Here is a 25693-nt window from a genome sequence, read left to right on the forward strand (position 1 = left end):
TTACATGACCATTTAGAATGATAGCTTAAAGAAAAGACTGTTAACATTGCATGATCATTGAGTGTTAATAGATTTAGTATGAGTGATTAGTAATAAGAAAACTGAAATTAAAATTAATCTAAAAGTGAATATAGAGAAGTGTAAAAGTGAAATCATACACCTTATGTTCTTTTTAATTAGTTTATTGTCAGAAATTGCGCTATTTTAATCTCTTTTGAACTAGTTTTATATTTAAATCTTTGTTTAATTTAATATCACATCCTTTAAGTTCAAATAAATAAATTAAGAAATTCTTAATAATTAAAAATAATTCTTGTAAGACAATATTTCAGAAATTTATTTTTGAACCTTTTATTATTTTTTGATGAGTACACTTGCCCATGAACAACTACTAAAATATTCCATTCATTTTTTTATCTGTTACAATGTTACTTTTAATATTTTCTTGTTTTTTGGAGTGATTTGTGATGCACTCAATTTATTAACTCAATATTTGATTAATGTTACTTTTAATACATTTTTTTTTTGGAGTGATTTCTGATTCATTCAATTTATTAACTTAATATTTGGTTAACTTATGACTATTTTTGGTGGAAGTTATTTGAATATTTTATTTTCCATTAACTTAATCAAATTTATAATTTATTCTCATGGACTTTAAATTTTATTTGTGGATTGTATGTTTGTAATTTGTATGTACTTGATTGTATTTATGACTTATTTGTTCTATAACTTCAGTTAAATATTCAATCATTTGTGTTGTATTTTTTTTTTAAAGAACTATGGTAATATGTCGCATCCTCATTTTCTTTGTATTCCTGCAATTCACATTCAAAGAATTTCTGCTGTGAGTGTTCACTAAATTCTTATTAAATTTGTAAGAAATTTATATGCCTTAAGGATTAGAATAAATTTTTCTCTTAGCTTTTACATGATGTAAAATAGGAACTGAATTTGTCTAGTTGCATTCTTGGAGCATGCTAGCATTGCCATTTTTAAAGGTAATTTAACTAGTTTTTAAATCTCTTGGATAAGCATAATTCAATTGTTCATTAATTTCTTAACTAGTTTCTCATTATTCTTAAATCTTTTTGTTGGGTGAAAGAAATTCAACATTTGTGTGGTGAATGATATCTCATTTGATTCAATGGATTGGACAATGCTTGATACTTCTATTGGTTTAACATGGACAATTTTGATTTATGAGTTTTCATCTAATGTATTTGCATTGAAGTTCCATTAGACTTTTGAGAATTTGAGTTTAACATTATTTGTGCTATATTGCTAAATTATATGTTTTTGTCAATACTTTTTGCAATACAAATGTATGAACACAATTGGGTCAAGGTCCTATTTTTTTCTTCAATGCTTTAGTTCTATATTGAACAATTTTATATAAAGTTTGTAGATTTAGTTGACAAAATATAAATTTTGTCAAAATGAATCTTGAATTTAATCCGGTTCAATAAAATTATTGTGGCCCAAATAAACTCATTGCCATTTAGACCCACCCACCACAAAATGTAACCTGAATAACCAAAAACTTAGTCGCTCATTTATGTTAGTGGGTACAATTGGATAAAAAAATTAAAGGTTTTGGTTGTACTAGGATCAAGCTCAATCCAACCAATAAGCACTCCTAGAATATAGCACTGTTTCTACCTAAAATTTGCTTGAGTGAACATAAATTAGCTCAAGTGAATTCAACAAGTTTGGATTTCTTTTCTTTCAGCATAATTTTGCTTAAGCGTAAATGATGTTGCTTAAGCGAACTCAACGAATTTCTAAGCATTCTTTCTAGTCACAATTCAGTTAGCATGTTTGAGTTAGCAACTAAATTAGTGACCAAATGCATAATTAATGTTTGTGATCGAAAAATTTGGTCACTCATTTTTTCTTTTATTTTCTTATTTTTATAATTATTGTTGATCACTAATTTGGTTAGTTTTAGCAACTAATTTTTGTTTGTCACTAAATTGATCACTAATAAATATTTTTGTTGTAGTGTAAGAACAATCATAATTAAATTATAGTAGTAGTAACCGTGACAATAACGATGATAGAGATAATAACAATAGTAATTACAATAGTAACAAAATTTATGACGCGACACTAATACTTATTTTGAAAAGGGTAAAACAAATAAAATGAATTTACACTGTTGAGTGACTTACATTGTTAGTGCATTTAAATTATATCGAGTCAAGATCCATTGAAATTAGGTGTCTAAATTAAATACTTACAACACGTAATTTATAACAAGACAAAATAAAATTAAACCTTAATAAATATTAAAAAAACTTTCAATGCCCAAATATTCGGCATTAACAGATAATTTTCTTCTGACCGTTGATGGTCAAAAACATGGGATCATTGAAAGCATCGGCCTATTTCTTTATTGTTTTTTACTTCTTTCATTATCCAAAAACTAACGAAGTCATATTTGCATTCGAACCAACTGATGAATTCCAAATTTTATAACATTATTAACAACTCTTTCTCGACATCTTTTTTCTCAGAACTCAAGGTCTCCATAAATTACCTGACGGTCATACCGTAAATTATTGAATTTTTTTAATTTCTCAAAACTCAATGAAGAGAAAGAGAGAGAGAGAGAGAGAGAGAGAGGAGAGACGATGGGAACAATTTTCTAATTTACTGTGTTGCCATTACGCACCGAAGTCTTGAAAATATTTTAAGAAAATTTCAGTGATAAATCAGAGTTCACTGATGATAAAGAGAAGAAATTCATTTACCAAGACGTTTGAAAACCATGTCCAAGGACTTATGCATTCATGTTGTCAGATGTTTGAGCAAATGAATTAAAACAAAAAGGATCAACATTATGGGAAGTGCCGATGTTCGATATTTATGGACGACTTCAATTATTTCACCTAAATTTGTGGTGGAGTTCGGATGTCTAGCTTGTTTTTATTTTTCTTTTTAATAAACGGATATCAGGTTATAAGAACATATTCATTCAATTAGAAAAAGGGTTGGGACAGACAGGCTTCTGAGGTGTAAGTGCTGAAAACCATCCTCACTAACCGCACAAGCCAAAGATATAAATATTTACATACCCCAGTGGCTTCCTCCATGTAGCTATATATTTGCACTCGAGCAATCTATTACTTAGAAAGGACATTCGTTTACAAGACATCTAAATGGCCAATCATCTCCTAAGTTGCTCTCTCGTAAAGAAGGAATGCCTCATAGCATCCCTAGCTGTGATTCTTTCAAATGGGTCATATCTAAGTAACCCCTGCAAAAGATGTATAAGATCTCCAGCTGAATGATCAACATGCTGCATAATTAGGTTCTGCAATTAATTAAGAAAAAATTCGAGTAAGAACTAAGTGAAGCCAACATGAACTACTCAACATTGCTTGATACAGTAAAATCTGAAGGCATTAAAAACTATATAGAACATTTTCATCACTAGATTTGAGAACAAACCTGTAGTCGGGGTAGCTTCATCACAGCTTTAATACTTTCTCTCGAAGTAGCACCCTCTGGCCAATCTAATCTACCCCTTCGGACATATTTCTCTGCATGTCGGCTAAATATGCAAAGTAACATAAACACTCATTATATTCAAGTTAAATGTATTGGTAATGATAGAAACTTCTAACAGTAAATCACTTACTCAACTCTCTTCAACATCTGCTGCGGAATAGGACCAAGCACCCTCTCCATCATAGCAAGATGCTCTAAATTTTCATGAGTCTGAAACAAAGCTTCACCCTGCAATAGAAGCTCATTAGCTGACTTAAAAAACAACAAAAACTGGATAATGTAGCTCGGAAGTATTCAGTCACAAACTTACAGTGCATAATTCAACCAATATACAACCCACACTCCATACATCACACGGATAGCTCCACCCAAGCCCTACAAAACCGTTGCTAATAATAAGTATTCAACTGGCATCATCATCATGTTTTGTAAGTATAGCAGCATATGAACAGAATAAACTACAAAATGCAATATTTTTTCCACCATAGTGTTTTTTTCCTGAGTATATATACCAAGGATAACTTCAGGTGCCCTATAATGACGGGTTGATACAATGTAATTCTGATCTTGTCGTTCATATGTAGTGCTGCCAAAATCAATAACCTTTATAGCACTTGACTTGGGCACTCTCTTGAAAAAGGAACTAGGTGATCTGGATGAACTCTGTTACATAAACAATGGATGTCAGTAATTACATTTCAGTATCTGACCTAAGAAAAATGCATGTCAGCCACTTGGTGTCCTTTGTACTTTCCCTATAAAGCTCTTTTTTTTTTTTGCATGCAACTAAACAAGAAGCCAAAGTGGCCATAACCAACAGCAATTTAAAAGTCATTTTACAGTCCTCTTATGTTTACAAAGATAAAATTTGTCATTAAATTAAATAGAAACTTTCTCTTTCACATCAGCAATGAGAGTACATCATTTAGTACAATTAACCTTGAAACAGCAAAAGCCAGATCATTAAAAAAAATGCACCAACATAAATAACAAGAGTACCTTGTAGTCAGGAATTTTAAGATACTCCGGTGAAACTAGAAGTATGTTTTCAGGCTTCAGGTCAGTATGGATCATGCGTAAGTCATGCATGACTGCAATATTACAAAAAAATAAAAATAAAACATCATTAGAAAGCCAACCTCATTGACAAAAATAATAGAACAATAATACTTTACATGTAATGCTATACAATAAGATAAGATGAAGTACTACAATGATCTATTAATGACGGTATTGGACCGTAATTTTCACAAAAAAGGAATGGAAATGGATGAAATAGGTCAAAAGAAACTTGTTCAAGTAAATACTACACACATGCTACACATTCCAATAGTTGCCAGCCAATCTCACGGACAAGATCAATGGGAAATGAACGATAATTGTTTTTCCGAAGAAAATCGTATAAGCTTGGTCCAAGTTTCTCAAACACCTGTTGCAACCATTTGAATTCACCCATGTCTTAACCCCCAAAAATAATGTATATTGGGGAAATCAATACATCACAAATCAATCAAATACTTACAATACAGATATGATTACGATAGTCAAACCAGTTCCGTATTTGCACACAACTGCAAGGAATAAAACAATTTAACCAATGCAATGGGACCAAAGATGATATGTTGTATCATATCATATGTAACAAATTTTCACTTCAAAATACTTACCGATTGCTACCTTTATCATGTTTTCCAAGCTGTTGCAGGACCTCAATTTCAATCATGGCTGCCTCTCTGTACTTCTTTATCCCTCGGACAATTTTTATGGCAACCATTTCCTTCCTTTCTCTGTCCCAGCACTCCAAGACCTGCCCAAAAGTTCCTTCTCCCATTTTGCTATGGATCTTATCTGCAATCAAGTAAACAGAGAGTAAATAATGCAACCCTGGACAATGAAACCAATTCCAAGATCTATTTTAGAACATCCAACGCTCAAAATGGTTGTACATCAAGGAACATGTATTATTTCATTAATAATACTAAATGGTTCCTAAAGCTGAAACATGATTACTTAAGTGTTACCAATACTTCAAATTAAGTCCATGTTTGAAAGTAAAGGGAGAGAGGATACATAATGCATAGGAATTTACATGCAGAATTTTTCAATTAATTTACAGTTTTAACTAAAACAAAAGTTAAACAACAACTCGGCCATGAATGTAAACTTCTTAATGATGGTAAAGTGTATTTACAGCGAGAAGTTAAATTTTCTCCAAGCTCAAACATGTAATGGCCATCTTTGTCATCATCTCGCCATGGGGGAGAACCATTTCGAGCAACTCCCTTATACAGAGAACTAGAGGGATGTTCTGAAGGAGCATAGCTTGAAATATTCTCAACCTCTTGTCCACAAAACAATCCTACCTGAGCCTACACACAGTCATCCATACATGTACCACTTAAGGTTAAAAGAAACAATATTTCATCCTACCATCATGAATTCTCACCTATGCACTTGCCCCCATCTCAAATTACCACAGAACATGTCAAGAGTAAGATAAACAAGCATTCCAGTACACTAAATTAAACTTAAAAACAACACACCAACACAAAAAATAAAAGAAAGAAACAATCACAACAACACCTTCACCAGAACAGTCAGATATTATAATTAAAATGTTAAATTTCTGCACAAGAAATAAAACTTGCTGAAAAATCATAAAAAGAAATGTCATCACATACAAAAAAAAATAAAATCAAAACCTAATAGATCAATCAATCAAACAAAACAAAAAATCATTGGATAAAACCTGAAATCTGTATCTGCATAAGAGACAAAAGAAACAACGTTACCTGAACCAATCATACCTAATCTACAAAAAAAATCCACCAGATCTACAACAAGAGACATAAAAAACCTCAAAAAAATCATGAGATCTGAGATTTCAAGGTGAGAAAAAGGTTACCTTAGGGACCTCAGCTATATCCCAGCCCAAACGAGCCCTCTTTCTCGGGGGTCGATCCATGTAGGTGTGAGGAAAGTCAACGATGCGCTCCATCTCCATGATTGCAGTTACAGAACCAAAATCAAAGGCAAATTGAGAAAACAGGGTACAAGGGGGCAAGTTTCAGGTGAAAAGATAAGGTTTCCTTCGCAGACAATGAACCCTAATTCTAACCACCCTTCAATTGGTTGGGACGAAATACGACCGTACACGTGTCCTCTTAGTGTCGATCCTGGCGTTATATGATTGTGGTATTAACCATAGGCTATGGTCAGGGCTGGTCCATCTTTTAACCATGGTTAGTAATTATTGGTGGGGGCTAGAATAATTCCATGTGCTGCTGCATATGCCGTGTCTAAACCTTCACGCGATCATAAAGAATCATTATTATTACAAAAACATCTTTATTATTATAAAATTAAATAATTGATTTTGTAGATAATTATTTATTTATATTTCAAAAATTTTAACTATTTTCCTATACACATTTTAACATATTTTTAAAGTTAAAAAATTATTTAATTTTTATTATAAAACAAACTTATAAAATAATGATTATCCAAAGAGATGCATAACACTTAGGATGAAGAGACAAAATTTATTTAATAAATTATTAAATAAAAAATAATTTAAAGTAAGTATATAAATAAGATGTAAAATAAAAATATAATTATTATTAAATAAATAAATATTTTAAATTGTATAAATTATTATCATAAATAATTATGTATTTAAATTAATATATATTTTTTATACTCAACATGTATTTTTTTTTTACATTTAACTGGCTTAAAAGCTCAAATAAAATAAAAACTAAAAATTATTAAAAAAATCTAACTTCAAAGACATTCTTTCTTAAAATGAAAATAAAATACAAAAAATTTATCAAATATTCAATATAATTTTCTTAAATATATGGCTAAATTAATTTTTATATAAATTTAAAATAAATGTTTAATTTCATAAATTAAAGGTTATAATTTATTGCAATATATTTAAATAAATTAAGTGAATTTTGATTGAGAATCTATTTCTAAAATATTTTACAAGTTTAAATTCTTTAATTATAAAGACCTAACTTTGCTAAAATTAAGGAGCAATAACAAAATCTGCTATGAATTTACCTTAAGCATCTCAAACTAAAATTCTACAAGTTATTTTTTTCTTCGGCAAGTTGACTGATCCATCTATATTTAGTTTCAATGTATAATTAAAAAAAAATCCAAAAATATAATTGCTTCATATTTCACATATTTGAGTAAATAATTTTCAAAAGACCAAAAATTAGAAATAACATAGCTAGCATAATTATAACATGGAATGCTAAAAAGATACTATTTTAAGCTTTCTTATTAAAAATTCATGAATTTCTTTTATTCTAAAGCATCCAAATAGCAACCTCAAATAGAATATTTCAATTATTATACCATTTAGGCAAGTACTCTGCAAGTTAAATTCTAACTACCTAATAAGACACAAATTAAATTGACTTAATAACTATTAGGAATCAGTGTAGATTGAAATTTTATAGCAGCAAAGTAATCACTTATAATATGCATTATAGACTAAGAATCCAAATGACATCTTTGACACATATCAGAAGCAACAAACCTCTTTTACATATTTCCTTAGTAGTAAGAAGTCTATTATGAGACATCTTTTGAAAAATAGTTCTAATTTTTTTTAGATTTGGTCATTTTCAAATAGTTTTTAAAATGTTATTTTGACAATTAAAATTACTAACTTTGAATAAAAATAAAATTAAAGGGAACAATATTAGATATTAGTTTAGTTCATAGACTAATTGAGTACTAAAGATTTATTTTACTCTACTCTTATTCCCTATTTGAGGCAAAACAAACAACTAGAAATAGGAATGTCCAGGGTTGGTTTGGTTCAGGTTTAGGAGAAAAAATAATTCGAACCAATCAAAATGGATTAGTTTGGTTTGGTTTGAATTTGTGAAAAAAATTTAAAAATTCAAACCAATCTGAGGTTTGGTTTTGTTTAGATCATCGAATTATCTGATTAAATAATATAAAATAAAAGACATAAAAAATAGAAAAAACTTTATTTTTTTTATTAGAATAATTCTTGACACATAATTTTAACACAATTACACAATATTTCGATACAAATACATAAATTCAAAACAAAAAAAATAAATTCAAAATAAGTGTCAGGGATCTCTATGTGAGTCACATGATTTATTACTAAGTAGTATTCATCGGGTTAATTGGGTATATGTTCAGATTGACACAATGTCACCTGTTGTCTGAACCAAACCACATCAGATTTTATTGATTTGGATTGGATCGGACCCATTAAACATTGGTTTGAATTATTTTTCAGTTTGGATCAGTTTAGATTATCGAGTTCGTTGGTTTACCTAATTCGATGGACATCCTAACTCAAAAGTTCATTTATCTGTTTAGAAATATTACTATTAGACAAAATCTTCAAATCAGGGATACCAAGAATCTAGTTATCCTTCTAAAGATTTACAACTAAACCATTTCCAACTACCTAAAATAGGCCTTGGGTAGTCTAGTTTTAAACTTTACAAATTGGTTTCCAAATAGGATGGTAATGGATAAAGTATCCAATAGGCACTCGCAAAATTTACCCACAATGGGTAGGGTATTTACCTGCTATACGGATACGGGTATGGGTGTGGGTAAAAACTCGCAAATTTTAATGGGGATAGGTGCGGGTATGAGTATCTAAGTACCCACTCCACCCCATACCCGCATATATATATATATATATATATATATATATATATATATATATATATATATATATATATGCTTGAACTTTATTCTACAATTATGCATTAAATTTTTTTATTATTATATTACTTACGTGAAGTTATATAAGATTAATATAAAAATATATTTAATAATAAAGTAAACCAAAAAAATTATTTTAGTTTATATTTTTAATAAAAAAATTTATTTACTATTTTATATCATTTAATTATTACATAGTTAATATGAGATTGACTTTTTTTAAAATATTCTTTATATATGACACACATAAAATATTTTTTACACAAATATTTTTGTTAATAAAATCATATTGATGTTTAAATCATAAAGTGAATGATAAATAAGAAATATATTATAAATATTTTATAAATTTTACAATCACCTACTATTACCGTAAACTTATTATTTATTAATAATATTTAAAATTTATTTTTATATTTTAATTTAAAATAATATTTTTCTATGCAACATATGTATTACAAATACAACTATAATCTATTGAATCTAAATAATATTATTCTTACTATTTATTCACATTCAAAGAAATTTTTGAAAAGATATAAATATAAAAAATTATTGTTAATTTTTATTTGTTAATTTTTTTAAGATAAAAAAGTATAATTTTTTTTAATATACACGTATATTTCTTTATTATAAAATTTTATTGTAACTATTTATCTTTTATTCAAATTATTTTTTTTAAAATTTATATACATTATAAATATTTAATTCACTAAAATAATTTTTCAAAAATTTATATTTTTGATAAAATACTTTCGTATAGTATATGAGTTAAAAAATACTAGTATTAATATATATATATATGTATATATATATATATATATATATATATATAGATATTAATTATATTATATTATTTTAATTAAATCTATTATTTTTCTTACAATTTCAAATTCAAAAGTTTAAAAAAATATTTTATGTATCAACTTTTTGTTGTTAGTATTGAATTTCTCTACTCTAACTCTATTCTCATTCTCAATGTCTGTCTCACTAAAACTTAATAACTATGAAATGTTATTCATTAGATTTAATTGTTAATGTCGTCACAAGAGGTTACTAAGTGATCCCACACGAAGGGACAATCATTGTACAGATCTATTTCGTTGTCGTTCTGACATTACCAATCAATCAAATCTCACACAAGATAGGATTATTACTGACAAATAACTTGTGTGTTTAGTTTTACTTATTGTTTCTAAGAATTTTAGTTTAGAAAATTATTATATTAAGATACATTTAACATTTATAATCTTTGAATATTTGTTTTTTATCTATATTTGTACCTTGTTCGCCAACTACATATTGAATTTTTGTATTATTATGCTACTTATGTGAAGTTATATAAACATATTTTTCTTTATAAATATTTTTTTCTCAAACAAGCGCGGGTAATGGGTACAAGACGGGTATGCGGGTACGGGTACGGGTACGGGGATTAATGTTCATGCCCACGCGGGTATGGGGCCGGGTACGGGTATTTTTTTAAAACGCGGGTATGGAGATGGGTACTGTAGTACCCTACCCATTGTCATCCCTATTTCCAAATAACTAAACTAAATTAGACTTTTTTTAATAGTAAGATTATTATTTCAATTCAATTTATATTTATCCTTTGAAATCTTTACCAAGATATTGTTAAGGTAGTTAATCAAACTTTAACTTAATTTATTTATATAGGATAAATTAACCTTATGCAAATCTCTAAGACCCAATTCACCATCATCTTTAGAAGAACAAATTTTATTTGAAGCTATAAAATGATATTTTTTATGAGAAACAAAAGATCTCCAAATACAATTCTTACAAATTCTATTAATATCCTCCTATACTGCAATAGGACTAAAATGAGTCTACTTAATGTAATTAGGAATACTAAGAAGTGATATTCTACCAAAAAAGGAATTTTGTGCTAGCCTTCCACTTAAACTAAATTTCTAGCTCTATGCTAAACTCCATATTAAACATATGATTCATATTATTAGAAAATGCACCTTTGACTTATCCTTTTTCACTTTATGTTTTGAAGCATAGCATGAGAAGTTTTAAACTCTTTGAATAGTCTTGATTTAATGAGAAGTTTTTGCTATAGGGGCATGAAATAAATTTCTTACCAAAATTAAAATGATTACACTCACTTAAATTAACCTCATCTTAAATGCAATATGTTAATCTTTTTATCCTAAGAACAAAAATAGAAAAAGATACAGAGTTACCCTATTAGATACCCTTAGAAGGTCAAAAATTATCAAGGAGTTCACCATGGACATAAAAAAAGTAAAAAGGCATTGAAAAAACTAAATTAACAAATTTTGCCTAAAACTAGCTTCTTCAAAAACATCATTAATAAATTTTTAATTAATCCTATTATAAGATTTTTTCAAATCTAATTTATAACCATAAATCATTTATGGTTATTAATATTTTTGAAAAGTAGACTATTTCTTAAAGAATAATAACATTATTTATATCTTGTTTATCTTAGATAAAGCTACACTAATTTTCTAAAATCAATAAAGAAATAATATTTGAGTCTATTAGTCAAGCAATAGCTTTTCAAATCACATTGCAAAGAGATATCAATATAAATTGATTAATCTTTATAAGGGAAATAATTTTGAGAATTAAGATTAAAATAGTTTGATTAGCACTCTAAATTTTAGTAGGATAAACAAAAACATTTTTAATAAATTTTAAAACATGAGCGTGGAAAGCATCTTATTGAGATTCAAAGAATAAAACATGCATTGCATTCAAATTAAGGACTTTTAATTATCGACACTAAATTAAGGCATTTTTAATCCCTTTAGAAACCTCTCAATCTAAACAAACAAATTTTGTATTACTTAGAATAAAAAAATAAGCTACAATCTTAATCCTATCACAAACTAGATTAGGATCAAAATAAAGTTTAAAAGAATACAAATGACTATATTTTTAAATTTTATAAAATTCTGAAGCCAATTAGCATTATTATTCAATAAAGTTTCAATTGTATTCTTATGCCTATGAATTAAAGTAGCTTGATAAAGAAATTTATAATTCTTATTTCCTATATTAATCTACTTTATTATGTAATAGTGGAACCAAAAGACTTCTTTATAATCTAAAATCCTTTCATAATCTTCCTAAAGGTTCTTAATGAGCTTTAATAAAAAATAATTTTTTTCATTAGTTAATTTACTATGAATCATCTCTATCCTATTGAAAATTCTTTGCTTTCTGTTAAAGATAATGTCAAAAGTTTATCTGTTTTGATATGTGATTGTATTTTTAAAATAATTAATATTATCTTGTCAATTAACATTTTAATTTCAACAGCACCTCACTTAATTAGAAAAATTAAGGTAATTAATTTAATAAGCTTAGAACTTCAAAAAGCTTAAATTTCTACAAGGGAAGGATTGAGTCTTAATTTTAACCAAAGAACTATATGATCAAACTTCATAATAGAAACATGAATTAGAAAAAAGTGTTGAAAAGAAATTCTCTAATTATTATTAACAAGTAATCTATCAATTCTTTCCTTTGAACTCCTTTTAGGTTAAGTATAAAGGACTCTTTAAAACCTAAATCCACAAAGATCAAGAAAAGAAGCAAATTTTATAATAGCTTTATAGTTTGTTGGGCCACTCATTTTTTCTCGTGATCAAACAAAATAGTTAAAATTCCCTATCACACAACAAGAATATTTAAGATTTGTGCTAAAATTGGTAAGAGACTCTCAAAGGAGATTTCTACAACCTTCTTAAAACCAGCCTATTAGCTAGACACTAATGAAAATATGGAATGCTAAAAACTTTCATATGAGCAACATATCTAAAATTAGATGAAATAGAATTCTTCACCTTATGAAACTTCTATAAACATCAAATAACTCCTGAAAAACTAATGTCATCAACTTTAAAAACTAGAGTCAAAATTCATTTTCATAATAATACTAATGTCTACAATATTAATAGAGTATTTTAACAATGTAGTGTAAAAAGATAATTTTTTCACATTCTAAACACATATTCTAAAAAAAAAAAAAACACAATGAAAGAAAAAATAAAAATAAAATAAAACCTAATTTTGTTAAAAGATGACTTAATCATTAACATTTATTTTTGTCAAATAATGAAAAAATGCTTAACAAATATGCGTCAAAAAGAAAAATTTTAAAAATTATGAATTCTCAATATATCGTATTAAAATAAATCAATGATATGTACAATTAAATAATAAAAAAAGCAAGAAAAAAAGTAAACCATGATTGTATATTTTTGAAATTAAAAAAAAAACTAAAACTAAAAAGAGTACGAAAAAGAAGAAGAAGTAAATATACCTCTTAATAATGAAAAAGATCATTCAATGTCCCTATAACTATGCAAATAGAAAGTGTTGAGAAAGAGTAGAAGAATGAAAAAAGAAAAATAAGAAAAAAGAGTGAGACTGTTGTTTCCCAATGAAAAGATGGACTTATTAAAGAATAGTAAGATTGAGAATGTTAGTATTGTATTGGATCAAATTTGGCATCAAATTCTCATTCTAAGAATAGTAAAGTGGATGAGATTTTTCTTACCTTTAATAATAAATAATTATATAAAAATTTGAAATTCAAATTATTAATATTAAAAAAGTAAAAATTTTAATTGATTACATTGAAATTAATTCTAATATAACATGTCAATATAAAAAATAATAAATGATCTTATAAAATAGTAATATTTTTTTATTAAAATTTTAAAATTTTGAATAGAATAAAATTCTTTAAAAAAAGACAAAAAAAAGGTGTAGCAAAAGTTTTGGATGAGAGACCGACATTTCATTAAACTTTTCAACAAATGTATATATAAATAGATAAAAGTTATATTAATATATTAAAATTATATTATAATATTTTAAAATTGTATATTTGTCAGTTAAATTTAAACTTGTCAGTTTAGTTTAGAGGTTTAAATTTATAATTTTTTATAAATTATAAAAGATAAGATGTATACTTTTTTATATAACATGTAAGATTAAAATTTAAAAAGTTGAACAATAATATTTTTAATTGCTTAAAATCAATTAACATTTTACAAAAAGTATACGCTCATAAATATTGTCGGTAATTATAATAACCCCGTGAAAATTAGTGGATAAAAAGGACGAGCACCGAAGGATATGATATAAACTCAAGACACGAGTGTTGTAGATCTTGCACTCTCTACACGGGCTGCACTTGCTTACTTTGTCAGAATGGCTCTATTCCAATGGCTGAACGAAGGCTATATACCATTTTTACTCTTTATATCCATTTTCGTATTCATAGTTCTATTAATAAAACACCTCTTCATGAAAAAGGCAAGAAATGTAAGGTCCAATCTCCCTCCAAGTCCTCCTAGCATACCCATCATAGGCAACCTCCACCAGCTAGGTACCTCTCCACACCTAGCTCTTCAAAGACTTGCTAAGAACTATGGACCCATATTTTTCCTGCAACTTGGTCAAATCCCAACCGTGGTTGTTTCCTCAGCTAGACTTGCAAAGGAAGTGTTGAAAACCCATGATCTTGCACTTTCAAGCCGTCCACAACTCTTCTCAGCCAAATACCTCTTCTACAACTGCACAGACATTGTTTTCTCTCCTTATGGTGCTTATTGGAGGCATATAAGAAAAATTTGCATACTTGAGCTTCTAAGTGCCAAAAGGGTACTCTCATGCATTTCAGTTAGAGAAGAAGAAGTTGCTCGTTTAGTTCATAGGGTTAAAGGGTCTTGTCAAGGCACTGTTGATTTGTCTAAGATGTTGGGACTCTATGCAAATGATGTCCTTTGCCGAGTGGCATTTGGAAGGGGCTTTTCGGAAGGAGGAGATTATCAACGACATGGGTTCCAAAAGATGCTTGATGAGTACCAAGAGCTACTTGGAGGATTCAGTGTTGGTGACTTTTTTCCTTCCTTGGAGTTCATACACAGCTTAACTGGTATGAAGTCAAGACTCCAAGACACTTCTCGAAGATTTGATCAATTATTTGATCAGATACTGAATGAACACATAGGTTCCAATAAAATACAGGAGCATAAGGATCTCGTTGATGTTTTGCTCGAGGTGCAGAAGAATGACTCGGATGAGATGCCTCTCACCACGGATAATATCAAAGCAATCATTTTGGTTAGTGAAACCTTAGTACCCACGTGTTGGTACAGAATAAACTCTCATTTTAATAATTTAAAAAAGCTATTTGGTTTGAGAAAATGTTTTTTATTTTTAATTATAAAAATATCACTTTGTTTTCATTTATGTTACCCCATTTAATGATTTGTAAGAAATCAGTGAAAATGTACAACTTTCACCTTGCTTAATTGACAAATGACAACCCTTTGTGTTATTGCAGGACATGTTTGCTGCAGGAACTGATACAACCTTCATTACCCTTGATTGGGCAATGACAGAGTTGCTAATGAATCCAAAGGTTATGGAAAAAGCACAAAAGGAAGTGAGGAGTGTCTTAGGAGAAAGAAAGGTTGTTGAAGAGAATGACCTGCATCAACTTGAGTACATGAGAGTTATCATCAAAGAGACATTTCGGTTGCATCCTGCGGTTCCAATGTTAGTCCCAAGAGAATCCATGGAGGATGTTGTCATAGAGGGGTACAAAATTCCAGCTAAAACAAGATTTTTTGTCAATGCTTGGGCAATAGGTAGGAACACGGAAAGTTGGGAAGATCCAAATGCATTTAAACCAGAGAGATTTTTAGGGAGTAACATTGACTATAGAGGGCAAGATTTTGAGCTATTACCATTTGGAGCAGGTAGAAGAGGTTGCCCAGGTATTACTTTTTCCACTGCTGTTGTTGAGCTTGCTTTAGCTCAACTCCTTTACAGTTTTGATTGGGAGCTTCCTCCTGGTGTTACAGCCAAAGACTTGGACCTAACTGAAGTTTTTGGCATCTCAATGCACAGGAGGGAACATCTTCATGTTGTTGCTAGACCATACCCTCTATGAAGATTCATGATACAGCAAGTGTGAAGGGGATTTGAATTGTACTCAGTTAGTATTTAGCTATTAGTTGATGTCAATGTTAAGCAAAAAGTTTGAAGTTAAATAAAAGTAATAAGACGAAATGAGCCATTAGTGAATTGTACTAGTTGGATGAATTTAGTTCCTTTTGAAGTTTTCTCCATCAACTCGTTTCTTTGAGTTGCGATGAATAAATGGAAATAACTTCACAGTATCACATCCACACGCCCAAGGCCTCCATAAAGAAGAAACTTGAGATCCAAATTTTAGGTGGGGACTCTCAAAACAGAGATTTTGACAGAAAGACATAAGCTAACCAAGAGTTGATAAAGTAAGAAGTTTTAAACGTAAAATAAAGACTTTCGTTTGGTTTGCGAAAAGACTGTTTGAAGGTCATTTTATAAATATTATAAAAAGTTACATCATTTTTAATATTCCTTACACAAATATTTTTAAAAATGTATTAGTTTTTTCTATTTTGTGCATACAAATATTGAAAAGAGAAACATAACAAAAAATACTATTCTTATTTATGATTTTAATCCATATAAAAGTAATGAGATAAGTTATTGAATTTTCTTTTTTAAGATTCAGTCTTTTGACTCATTTAAAATGTAATTTAGTAACTCTCATGTCACAATTTAGTCACTCTCTCTACTCTTTTATGTTAAGTGATACACTAAATAAGTTCTGTTCTATTTAAAATATTTTATTATTCAAAATTAATATTTATAAATCAATCTCTAAACATATTTAAAATAAATTTTAAATATTGATAAAAAAAATCTATGGAAAACTGTCCCTTTCTCTTAGATCAAAGTTGTTTCTGGGTATTCTCAATGGGAGTTCCTCTTCCTCCCCCTCCACGAGGTGATGCAGTAAGCACAGCATGGTGAATGAGGCAAATGCAAGAATAAAAGGCCTTTTTGTATGGGTGTGTAGGGGCAATCTCATCTCTTCAGCAACAAATTGGTGCCCTACAAACCTAATTGGTCGTGGCCCACGCTGAGGCCATGCACTTTAGGGTGCCCCAAACTATGCCCATTTAGAATGAATTCAGATCTTCTGCAGTTGCAATCTGCATTAAGATTCGCATAAGCGAATCATGTAAAAAAAAAATGGGTGCTTTACTTTGCCAATGGCCTAAAGTTCAGCAGCAAATTCCTTATACCTTTTGTTCCCCACCCTCTCCCTCTCCCTCTCCTTTCTCCCCTTCCTCCACCTCTTGAATGAACACTCTTCGACCCATTCACACATCCCAAAGAAGAACACCAACAACACAACATCGGGAGGACCACGACGACACCTTTGCTCCATTTCCTGCACCGCATTGATGCTTGCTGAGAACAGAGCCTCCACAAACCCATCTTTCCGGTTCCGCACCCAATCCTTAATCCCTAACCGCGTGGCTTTTTCACTGATCCAGTTCCTATACCCCACCACCTGCACCCTCCCTTTTATCACAATCCTCTCTTGCACGCCACATTCATTCCAATCAATATCCCAATCCCACTACATAATAATTAATTAATAAATTGAATTTTCCTCTGCGTATCGTTTTGGTAGAAAAGGAATTTGAGGAACCTTGAGGAGTGGTGATCGCCAGCAGAGAACGTTAAAGAGAAATGCGGCTTCGATAGAAATGGAAGAGTCTAGAAGCACTAGCAAATAGGATTTGTTTAAAGCAAATTAACTTAAGTGAATTTTTTTTTATCATTTTATAAGATTTGCTTAAAAATAGACTACAGACTATTCACGTCAAAACTATGGAAAATCATTCTACCTAAGTGATTCCATGTGTTGATGAGAATAATTAATTTAATATTAATATAATTATACTACTTAGATCATGAGAAGACATCATTTTCTTAAGCAGGAGATATTACTTTCTCAAGTAATGTCTTTTATAAACTCTTTCCCTTTAATAGGGAAGAACTAAAACTCTAGAAGCGGGGGCTGCGGCTGCGGCTGCGGCTGCGGCGGCGGAAAGAGCTATGGAGATGGAGTCTTCGGTTTCATCTTCTGAGGAAACAAAAAGTTGGAGCCAAAGGGTATCTGAAAATGTTCTTTTTTCCTACACTTCTCTTCCCAAGAAAGGAAAACCTCAAGCCGTGAAGTCGCCGTTTTGGCTGCTTTTCTTCTCTCTTCTCCTTCCAATGGTTATCTTCTTCCCTTTTGCATTACCCACTATCCAAGTTTCAAATTTTTTTTTATCAAAATAGAAGGAAAAACAAAACAAACTTTATATATATTTATTACTCGGTTAAAGATTTGAAGGTAGTTGCAATGGGAACTGGAACAAAGTGTGTTGGACGTTCTCTGTTACGCCCTTTTGGTGATGTTGTTCATGATTCCCATGCTGAAGTTATAGCTCGAAGAGCTTTTCCACTCGCATACTATTAAACAAATCAAACGCCTCCTTAAAACGGTTGCTTTGCACAAAACCTGCTATCATAACATTCCAAGAAACAGAGATCTTGCAAGGCATGAGCTCAAAAACACGAAAAGCCTCATCCACGAACCGCCGTTGACAATACCCAGAGAGACAGGACAGTGTTCAGGATTTCTTTTACAAATTTTACAAATATATTTTAAAAAAATGTTTGTTAATATTAATTTTAAATAATAAATATTAAAAAATTAAATGATCGTTTATTATTTAGTTTATCACTTTATAAATAAGTCAGAGATTAAATTCTTACAGATTTTTTTAAAGAGTTATCATAAAAAGTATTATTTTTGTAGAGATAAAAACATAATTAAGTTAAAATAAAAAATATTTTAATAATCACGTGTGAAAATAAAATATAAAAATAAAAATCAATTTTCGAAACCAACCAAATCTACAGCTTTTAATGTATTACATGCTACCTTTTATTATTATTACTTTTTTTTTTATTAATTGATAAATACCTTTATAGACACTCAGCAGAAACTTTGGGCATAGGTATGGGCATATTTGGAAGAATAATTATAAATGCTTAAAGTGTGAAATTAATGGCACATTAAATTTAGCTAGAAATGCTTCTATACGAGGGTCCAAGTATTGTAATGTAGCTGACAAATCTGCTATTTCAGCTGCTAAAATCGTGTATTATGGAGCCCCAAGAGAAATTATTTTCACAAGACTGGTATCTGTAATCTGTTGCCTAAGTTTCCCCAATTTGGGAAAATATTTATAGAAAAATCATCATCCGAACACGGGAAGGATATAACACCCATTCTCCCAACCTTTTCCTTTAACCTTCAAACCTTTATACAAAGTCTTAAAGACAAGCTTACGACAACACAATTTCAAAAGCAAGGAATGACGGAAAGCAAAATGGATACAAATGCCCATAAACACACATTAATACATGAACAATCATAGCCCTGAGGGGACTTCTGCAACAACATAATTAGGTTTCAGAATTCATCTAGTATATCAAATATTGCCAGTTACAGTACACACATTTCCCAACAAAAGTAACATTAATGGAACAGTAATATGACAAAATTATTATTTTTTCCTTCTGTTATGGAAATTTCTTAAAGAAAAATACAAGCACTTGACCTAAAAAATGCATTAGTACATACCCACATGGAAAAAAAAAAAACCTAAATTAGAAAGACTGTCCAATAAACTTGCATTTACAATCCAGTAGTGAAAAAGAATAAGATGGGCAGCTATGACAAAATCTCAGAAAACACACTATGGTAAATTACATTAACTAAAGGATGGGCAATAAGCCTTTAACAAAGGTCAACATCCAAAATTGAGTTCCTTAGCTGTTTGATTCTGTATGCTCATCCCCAACAAGGAACATAATCTCTAAGAGGATTAATTAATAACTTCAAGGCATCCATATTAGTACCTCAATGGGTCCTGATATCTTGAAGATAGCGCCCAAGTTGCTGAGCACCAATATATAATGCATCAGCAACAAGAAAGACTCCAACCTATGACAGAAACAATCAAACTTGAATGGCAAGACTGAAAAATAAGATTTAAAACTGAAAGCATACAATTGATAAATTACCAGGCGTGCAGAAAACACTAATCTATAACCCCAACCTTCCTTGGCTGCAGCAGCTCTTTGTTGATCAGTCCAACTGGAATTAATCATGAAGTCAGAAATTTGTAACCATATTTAAACAATTTCATAAATTTTTGGATTATATAGAACCTCATTTAAAGTCTGCAGATTGTAATCAATATGATATAATTATCATGCAATTATGTCCAAGTAATTAATTAGGTCCAGCAAGCTAGGTACATTCCGCTACAAACATCAAATTGTCATCAACTAACAATGGATCATAATTCAAATCTGTATATGTTAAACTTTTTATTATGTGATGCAACCAGGAAAATAGGCTATTCAATTGTGTTTTCATTGCCAGCAAGCATTGACAGGATTTTTTATCATGAATTCTAGGCAACTTGGAAATACAAAACACATCCTATATTAATGAAATCTTCCAGAACTATTTGCATCAATTATTGTGGTTTAGTTCCTTGCATGAATATAGTAACACCCAATTTGAAAATTAACTTGTGAATTGGTGGTAATTTTATCTTTTGCAAGATCACTTGCAAACCATCTCCATGAAATCAACTTCGAGAATAACACAATTTCTCTTGTTATTGAAATTAAAAAAGAAGACATCCATCTTCAACGTGCATAATCTATAACGTAGTTTGTCAAAGTGATACAGCAAACCATGATAGGGTGATCTTGAACAAAGGTTTTCAAGAGTTCCCAATCAATCAGAACAGTGTAAGTATAATGTTCAAATGTGACATGAATTCATAACAAAAACACTACAAGCAGTAAAAATTATAAAATAATTTATGTTATCCAGTAGAGATAAATTCAAATTGACAATGCTGAATAGACTTTATAAATATTATATACTACACGCATTAGAAGGATGGAAAAGGTGAGATAAGGTAGTCACCCAAGGAATTCTGAAACACCACCAATTCCAGCAAACTTAAGAGGCACTGGACCCTCTACAATGAGATCCTGCTTCACAGTAAATATGGGCCAAAACGGAATAAGCTCACCAAATAAGCTAATTTTGTTTCCCCACATTTGATCAAAGTAAATCACATTGCATATTCCAGAAAACTGAAATTGGAAAACATGCCTCATCTTCGGCAGCCTCAAAGCCTCCTTGAACCCAAAACAGATTTGTATAGCCAGCGTTATACAGTAGTTCACAAGCAGCAAGTGATCTGGCCAGAAAATGAGGTTCAGAACTACACAAAAACTATGTGGTTTATTTGACACTAGCAAAATGACAGATGATTTTCATCCACCTGCATTTGATTCAATGTTTGAAAACTGAAAATAGGATTCAAAAAGCAGAGGAAGTACCACATTATAAGGAAAGCAGAAAATTAGAATTAGAAACAACTCCATTGAGTGTGCAATCAATCAAATGTATAAATCTCACCTAAGTCCCTTCTGACATGCAACAATTAATTCAGAATCTTTGGGGAACTTCTCCTGAACTTTGCCTAAGAACTGGCTGTTCAAGAGAGGAAAGAAATGAATTATAAAATCCATGATACAGAGAATCAATCAGAAGAGCAAATGACAGTTTAGGATACCTGTCATAAGACAGTGTAGGCATGCCGCTCCACCAACCCCCTGTGCCACACAACATCAAGTCATATCTAGTAGATTTCTAATGAAATGTAGCAATTTATTGTATAAATTGAGAAAGTCTATCAAAAGAATAAAGGTGAAAATGGATAATGAAAGAGCCAGTACAGATCTTTTCATACCCATAACGAAATTTGTGATATTTTTGGGAATGGTTCCAAAATCTAGTTTATCATCAACATCAAATATTGGAATCCAGGTTGAAGCTTTCACCCATGCCTTCAAACATGCATAAACAGTAAGCAAAGATCACAACAATGAAGTAAAAGTAAAGGCAAAAGAGTCAGATTACTTATATTTGCAATATGAAAAAATTAGTGATGCAAAAGTTGAATAAAATTAAGAAAAATGATAACTCCAGTCATTTAAAATAACTAAGAACAGTAAAATTTTATTGGAAGAAAAAACATTTATTAGATTTTGTATTTTTCGATGTAATAAATACTTTTTTTCGATAAAATCTCCCTATCTTTAGATACATGAATTAGGGCTGATGTTTACAAAATCCTAAAATTAAATGTATTAGGAAATGCATCTGATGCAATCTTTACAGCTAGCAGGATCAATTACCATCTTGATGATAAACTCTCAAATGTATGACCACAATAATAACATGTTTAAAATGTCAAATGACATTATTATCCCTTCTACTACAGCTAAATAACTAAACCACATGTGCGATGTATTTGCTAAGGTGTTTGAAAGCACGAAAGAGAAACCTTTTTGTGCTCATTTGAGGGACGAACATCAAGAAGGGGCTTGTTTGAAAGCTGAACTGCATACCCAGCTTCCCTGGGAGTAAGTACCTTAACTTTCCCATCCCTGATCTACAAAATAAGCAAGTAACATCTTGGTCTAAAAGGTTGTTACCGTTTGAGAAACCCAAAACAATGGATACCACTAACTAATACATAGCTAAATTCACTATAAATTGTTAATAAAAAATAGCTGAATGAAATTGAAATACCAGAGCTTCCCATCTCTTTCTGGCAGCAGCCATGTCCCTCATTTGCTTCAATTCATAATCCTCACTCTCAGCTTGCACTCGAATTACGCTCTTCTTCTGCAAAAATGAAAGAAACACAGAGATGAAAGAAGGCACGAACCCATTTAAAATAATTATAAAGAGGGAAAGAATGGATACCAAAGAGAGGGATCTTGCAGTGGAAGAAGGATTGAGTTGTAAGAAAGAGAGCGAAGCATAAGTGTTGGTAGCCCTGAGAGAAATGTAATTGGCAGTGGAATATGAATTGGTGAGAGTGTTTATGGGAAGGGATAGTGCTTCCATGAGATGAGAGCACACGAACGATGAAACAACCTTTGATTCTTCAAATTCCTATCCCTTCAAATTAGTTGCTATCCAAATTCTGAACAGTGAAGAAGGGAAACACCTTTTTCCTCAATTATTTTTCTCATCAAACATTTTTTTTTTTTTAAGATTACTTTGTATGTACATTTTTATTACGTCTAACATTTTAAAATTTATTTTTTATATATTTAACTTTAAGGTTAATGAGTAATTTCTCTTTTATTTTTCAAGTGTTTTACAAAATTTTATTTGAGAACATGATTTCAATAAATAAAAATCCTTATTCCTATTTGTCAAATGAATTTAATTTAAATATAAAAAATTATTCAATCATAAACTGTGGCATTAATAATAATAGAATTTAAATATTATGAATGTTAAAAGAAAAGTTATATACTAGTTCACGGACTAAGTTAGATAGAAAGAAACATGAATATATCTTAACTGGCATTTATGTGTGAGGCAGACATTTCATTGAGAAAAATGGTGTCCCTCTGCTCTCCGACAAATGCATCTCTAAGTCAATAACAAGAGAAGGGAATTCTTTTTTCAACAAAATAATCAAATTGGCTTGCAATTACGTTCACTAGATCTTTATTATATGTTTACATTAGCATTCTTGCAGACCAAAAGAAACAAAATACATTAGCATGCTTGGTTTTACATTGGATGATGAAACGAATTAAGTGAATCATGTAAATATGGATGACATTGTTTTTTCGTTTTTGAATAATATTGACATTTTTTTTCCTTCTTAAACTCTTCTTTTTTAATTGTTATAAACATTTTAAATGTGAATATCATTACTCATTAGGAAATTATATAAATATTTAAGAGACTATTTAATTATGCAAGAAATTATGTAAATGTTTAGGAGTTCACTTTTAAGGGTGTTTTTAGAGTGTCTACAAGAGTAAGAATTTGTTTGTAGTAGTTTTAAAATTTTAAAATATGTTTCACTTTGACTATTGGAATACAAAAAGGTAAAAAAGGAAAGAAAAAAAAAAGTCAATAGATTTATTCATATTCAAAAGAAAAAGGAAAAGGTTCTTTAGGCTACTCAAAAAAAAAATGTTGATAAAAGAGATAATGTTGGTAAAGATACATGAGGAACTTGTACACATGCAATTAGGGAAAATAGCATGAGCATAGCTTTTTTCTTGATCTTAACAACGATCAATGGATAACTTTGTTAACTTTTTTTATTAGTAACAAGTTTGTTTCATTCACTAAAAATACGGTAGAAAGCAAGTGTTCTATTTTGATTGTTAGACTCAAAATTCTCAAATCACATTATAAGAAATTTGATCATATTAATAAAAATATTAGATATCTCACTTTGTTTATCAGATTACTCCATAAAAAGGATGTGATCTCAATGTGTTATATTTGCATACAATTTAACTTATAATTTATCTTTGTATATCATATAATACTTAATTTGTACGGCTAATTCTTATTAATATATTTGAATATAATACAACACCACATTTGAGTAAAGCAATTGATGTGGGTGAGCAACAAAATAAGGTCTATCATTCTCAAGCAATTACTCTTGTATGGACATACAAAGTAAATAGAGTTAATGCTTTGAACAAGTGGCACTGGTGTGTGGGGCATCTTTTAAGTCAAATAGTTTGTTTGTTGGTGTTTGGGATGTTGTTAAAAAAAAGTAATCAAGTGTATGATATTTGTTTGAGTGATAAGTAAACAAAAAACAAATAAAAAATTGTTACTACCAACTAGAATCATTGAACCTTTTGAGTTGATGCACTATGATGTATAGGGTACTTATTATGTGTGTTTTTCTTGTGATATTTTTTTTTTTACTATTTTATTACTGTGAATAATTTTTATTATGTTATTTAGATATATTTGTTAATTGAAAAGAATAAGATAGTAATTATACTTTAAAAAAATTGTGTTATATTGTTTACTTATTAAATAAAATGGTTAAGAAGTAATAATGATATTGAATAAATTTTTTGAAAAATTACTTTAATAAATATAAAATAATTAATTAAATATCAATAGTAGATACTCTTTAATAAAATAGATACATAATTGAATAAAATTATAATAAAATGTACTGATTTAGCTTAAAAAGAAAAAGAGAACATGTTGAATAAAAGATAATTTTTTTTGTTGCTCCTTGCATTAAAATTGTTCTTTTCCCACTATTTCTTTTCTTTCTTTTTCTTCTTATATGGATGTAATTTCATTCTCTTTTTCCTTCCTCAGTTTCAACTTCTACATTATCCTTCTTTCTCACTCTCTTCCTTCTGTGTCACTTTATCTTATTTTTTATATGAGTATTTATTTATTTTTACTTTAATTTATGTTTCTAAAATTTTGAAAAAATCTTTATAATTCATTTATTTTTCTTTTTCACATAGATAACTTTAAGTAAAAATTTTAAAGTCAAAGATAGTGTCTTGAGGAGAAAAGTGTGTCACCCATTATAAAAAAAAATTTATATTTGAGTTCTTAAAG

At 29.6% G+C, this 25693-nt stretch overlaps 3 protein-coding genes across 8 annotated transcripts; 1 reads left to right on the forward strand and 2 right to left on the reverse strand.

Annotated features, from left to right (window-relative positions):
• Window positions 1-2961: 2961 nt before the first annotated feature.
• LOC113864887 (serine/threonine-protein kinase AFC2) lies at window positions 2962-6672 on the reverse strand. Of its 4 annotated transcripts, XM_027499108.1 has the most exons (12): window positions 6422-6518; window positions 6309-6350; window positions 5708-5885; window positions 5184-5364; window positions 5039-5087; window positions 4831-4945; window positions 4516-4607; window positions 4029-4179; window positions 3827-3891; window positions 3647-3744; window positions 3457-3559; window positions 3005-3319 (listed from the first exon to the last, which is right to left on the reverse strand). In XM_027499108.1, exons 3-12 carry the CDS (start codon window positions 5739-5741, stop codon window positions 3173-3175), a joined length of 1035 nt encoding a protein of 344 aa, XP_027354909.1. In that variant the 5' UTR covers window positions 5742-5885; window positions 6309-6350; window positions 6422-6518; the 3' UTR covers window positions 3005-3172. The 4 variants fall into 4 exon arrangements, with proteins under 4 accessions (XP_027354919.1, XP_027354901.1, XP_027354909.1 ...); XM_027499100.1 differs by lacking the exon at window positions 6309-6350 and having other exon boundaries at window positions 2967-3319; window positions 6422-6653; XM_027499118.1 differs by lacking the exons at window positions 5708-5885; window positions 6309-6350 and having other exon boundaries at window positions 2962-3319; window positions 6422-6672.
• A 7729-nt stretch (window positions 6673-14401) lies between these two features.
• LOC113850299 (cytochrome P450 71A1-like) lies at window positions 14402-16416 on the forward strand. 2 transcript variants are annotated; one of them, XM_027480793.1, is made up of 3 exons: window positions 14402-15387; window positions 15611-16046; window positions 16180-16416. In XM_027480793.1, exons 1-3 carry the CDS (start codon window positions 14473-14475, stop codon window positions 16230-16232), a joined length of 1404 nt encoding a protein of 467 aa, XP_027336594.1. In that variant the 5' UTR covers window positions 14402-14472; the 3' UTR covers window positions 16233-16416. The 2 variants fall into 2 exon arrangements, with proteins under 2 accessions (XP_027336594.1, XP_027336584.1); XM_027480783.1 differs by having other exon boundaries at window positions 15611-16415.
• A 3291-nt stretch (window positions 16417-19707) lies between these two features.
• On the reverse strand, window positions 19708-23297 carry LOC113852497 (rhodanese-like domain-containing protein 11, chloroplastic). 2 transcript variants are annotated; one of them, XM_027482789.1, is made up of 10 exons: window positions 23036-23297; window positions 22859-22951; window positions 22611-22718; window positions 22014-22110; window positions 21837-21876; window positions 21680-21754; window positions 21371-21458; window positions 21179-21246; window positions 20257-20329; window positions 19708-20176 (listed from the first exon to the last, which is right to left on the reverse strand). In XM_027482789.1, exons 1-10 carry the CDS (start codon window positions 23177-23179, stop codon window positions 20093-20095), a joined length of 870 nt encoding a protein of 289 aa, XP_027338590.1. In that variant the 5' UTR covers window positions 23180-23297; the 3' UTR covers window positions 19708-20092. The 2 variants fall into 2 exon arrangements, with proteins under 2 accessions (XP_027338590.1, XP_027338589.1); XM_027482788.1 differs by having other exon boundaries at window positions 19721-20176; window positions 22859-22954.
• Window positions 23298-25693: the final 2396 nt, after the last annotated feature.

This window comes from Abrus precatorius, unplaced genomic scaffold (genome assembly GCF_003935025.1).
Source record: "Abrus precatorius isolate BTA unplaced genomic scaffold, Abrus_2018 Scaffold10, whole genome shotgun sequence".
NCBI classification, from domain to species: domain Eukaryota; kingdom Viridiplantae; phylum Streptophyta; class Magnoliopsida; order Fabales; family Fabaceae; genus Abrus; species Abrus precatorius.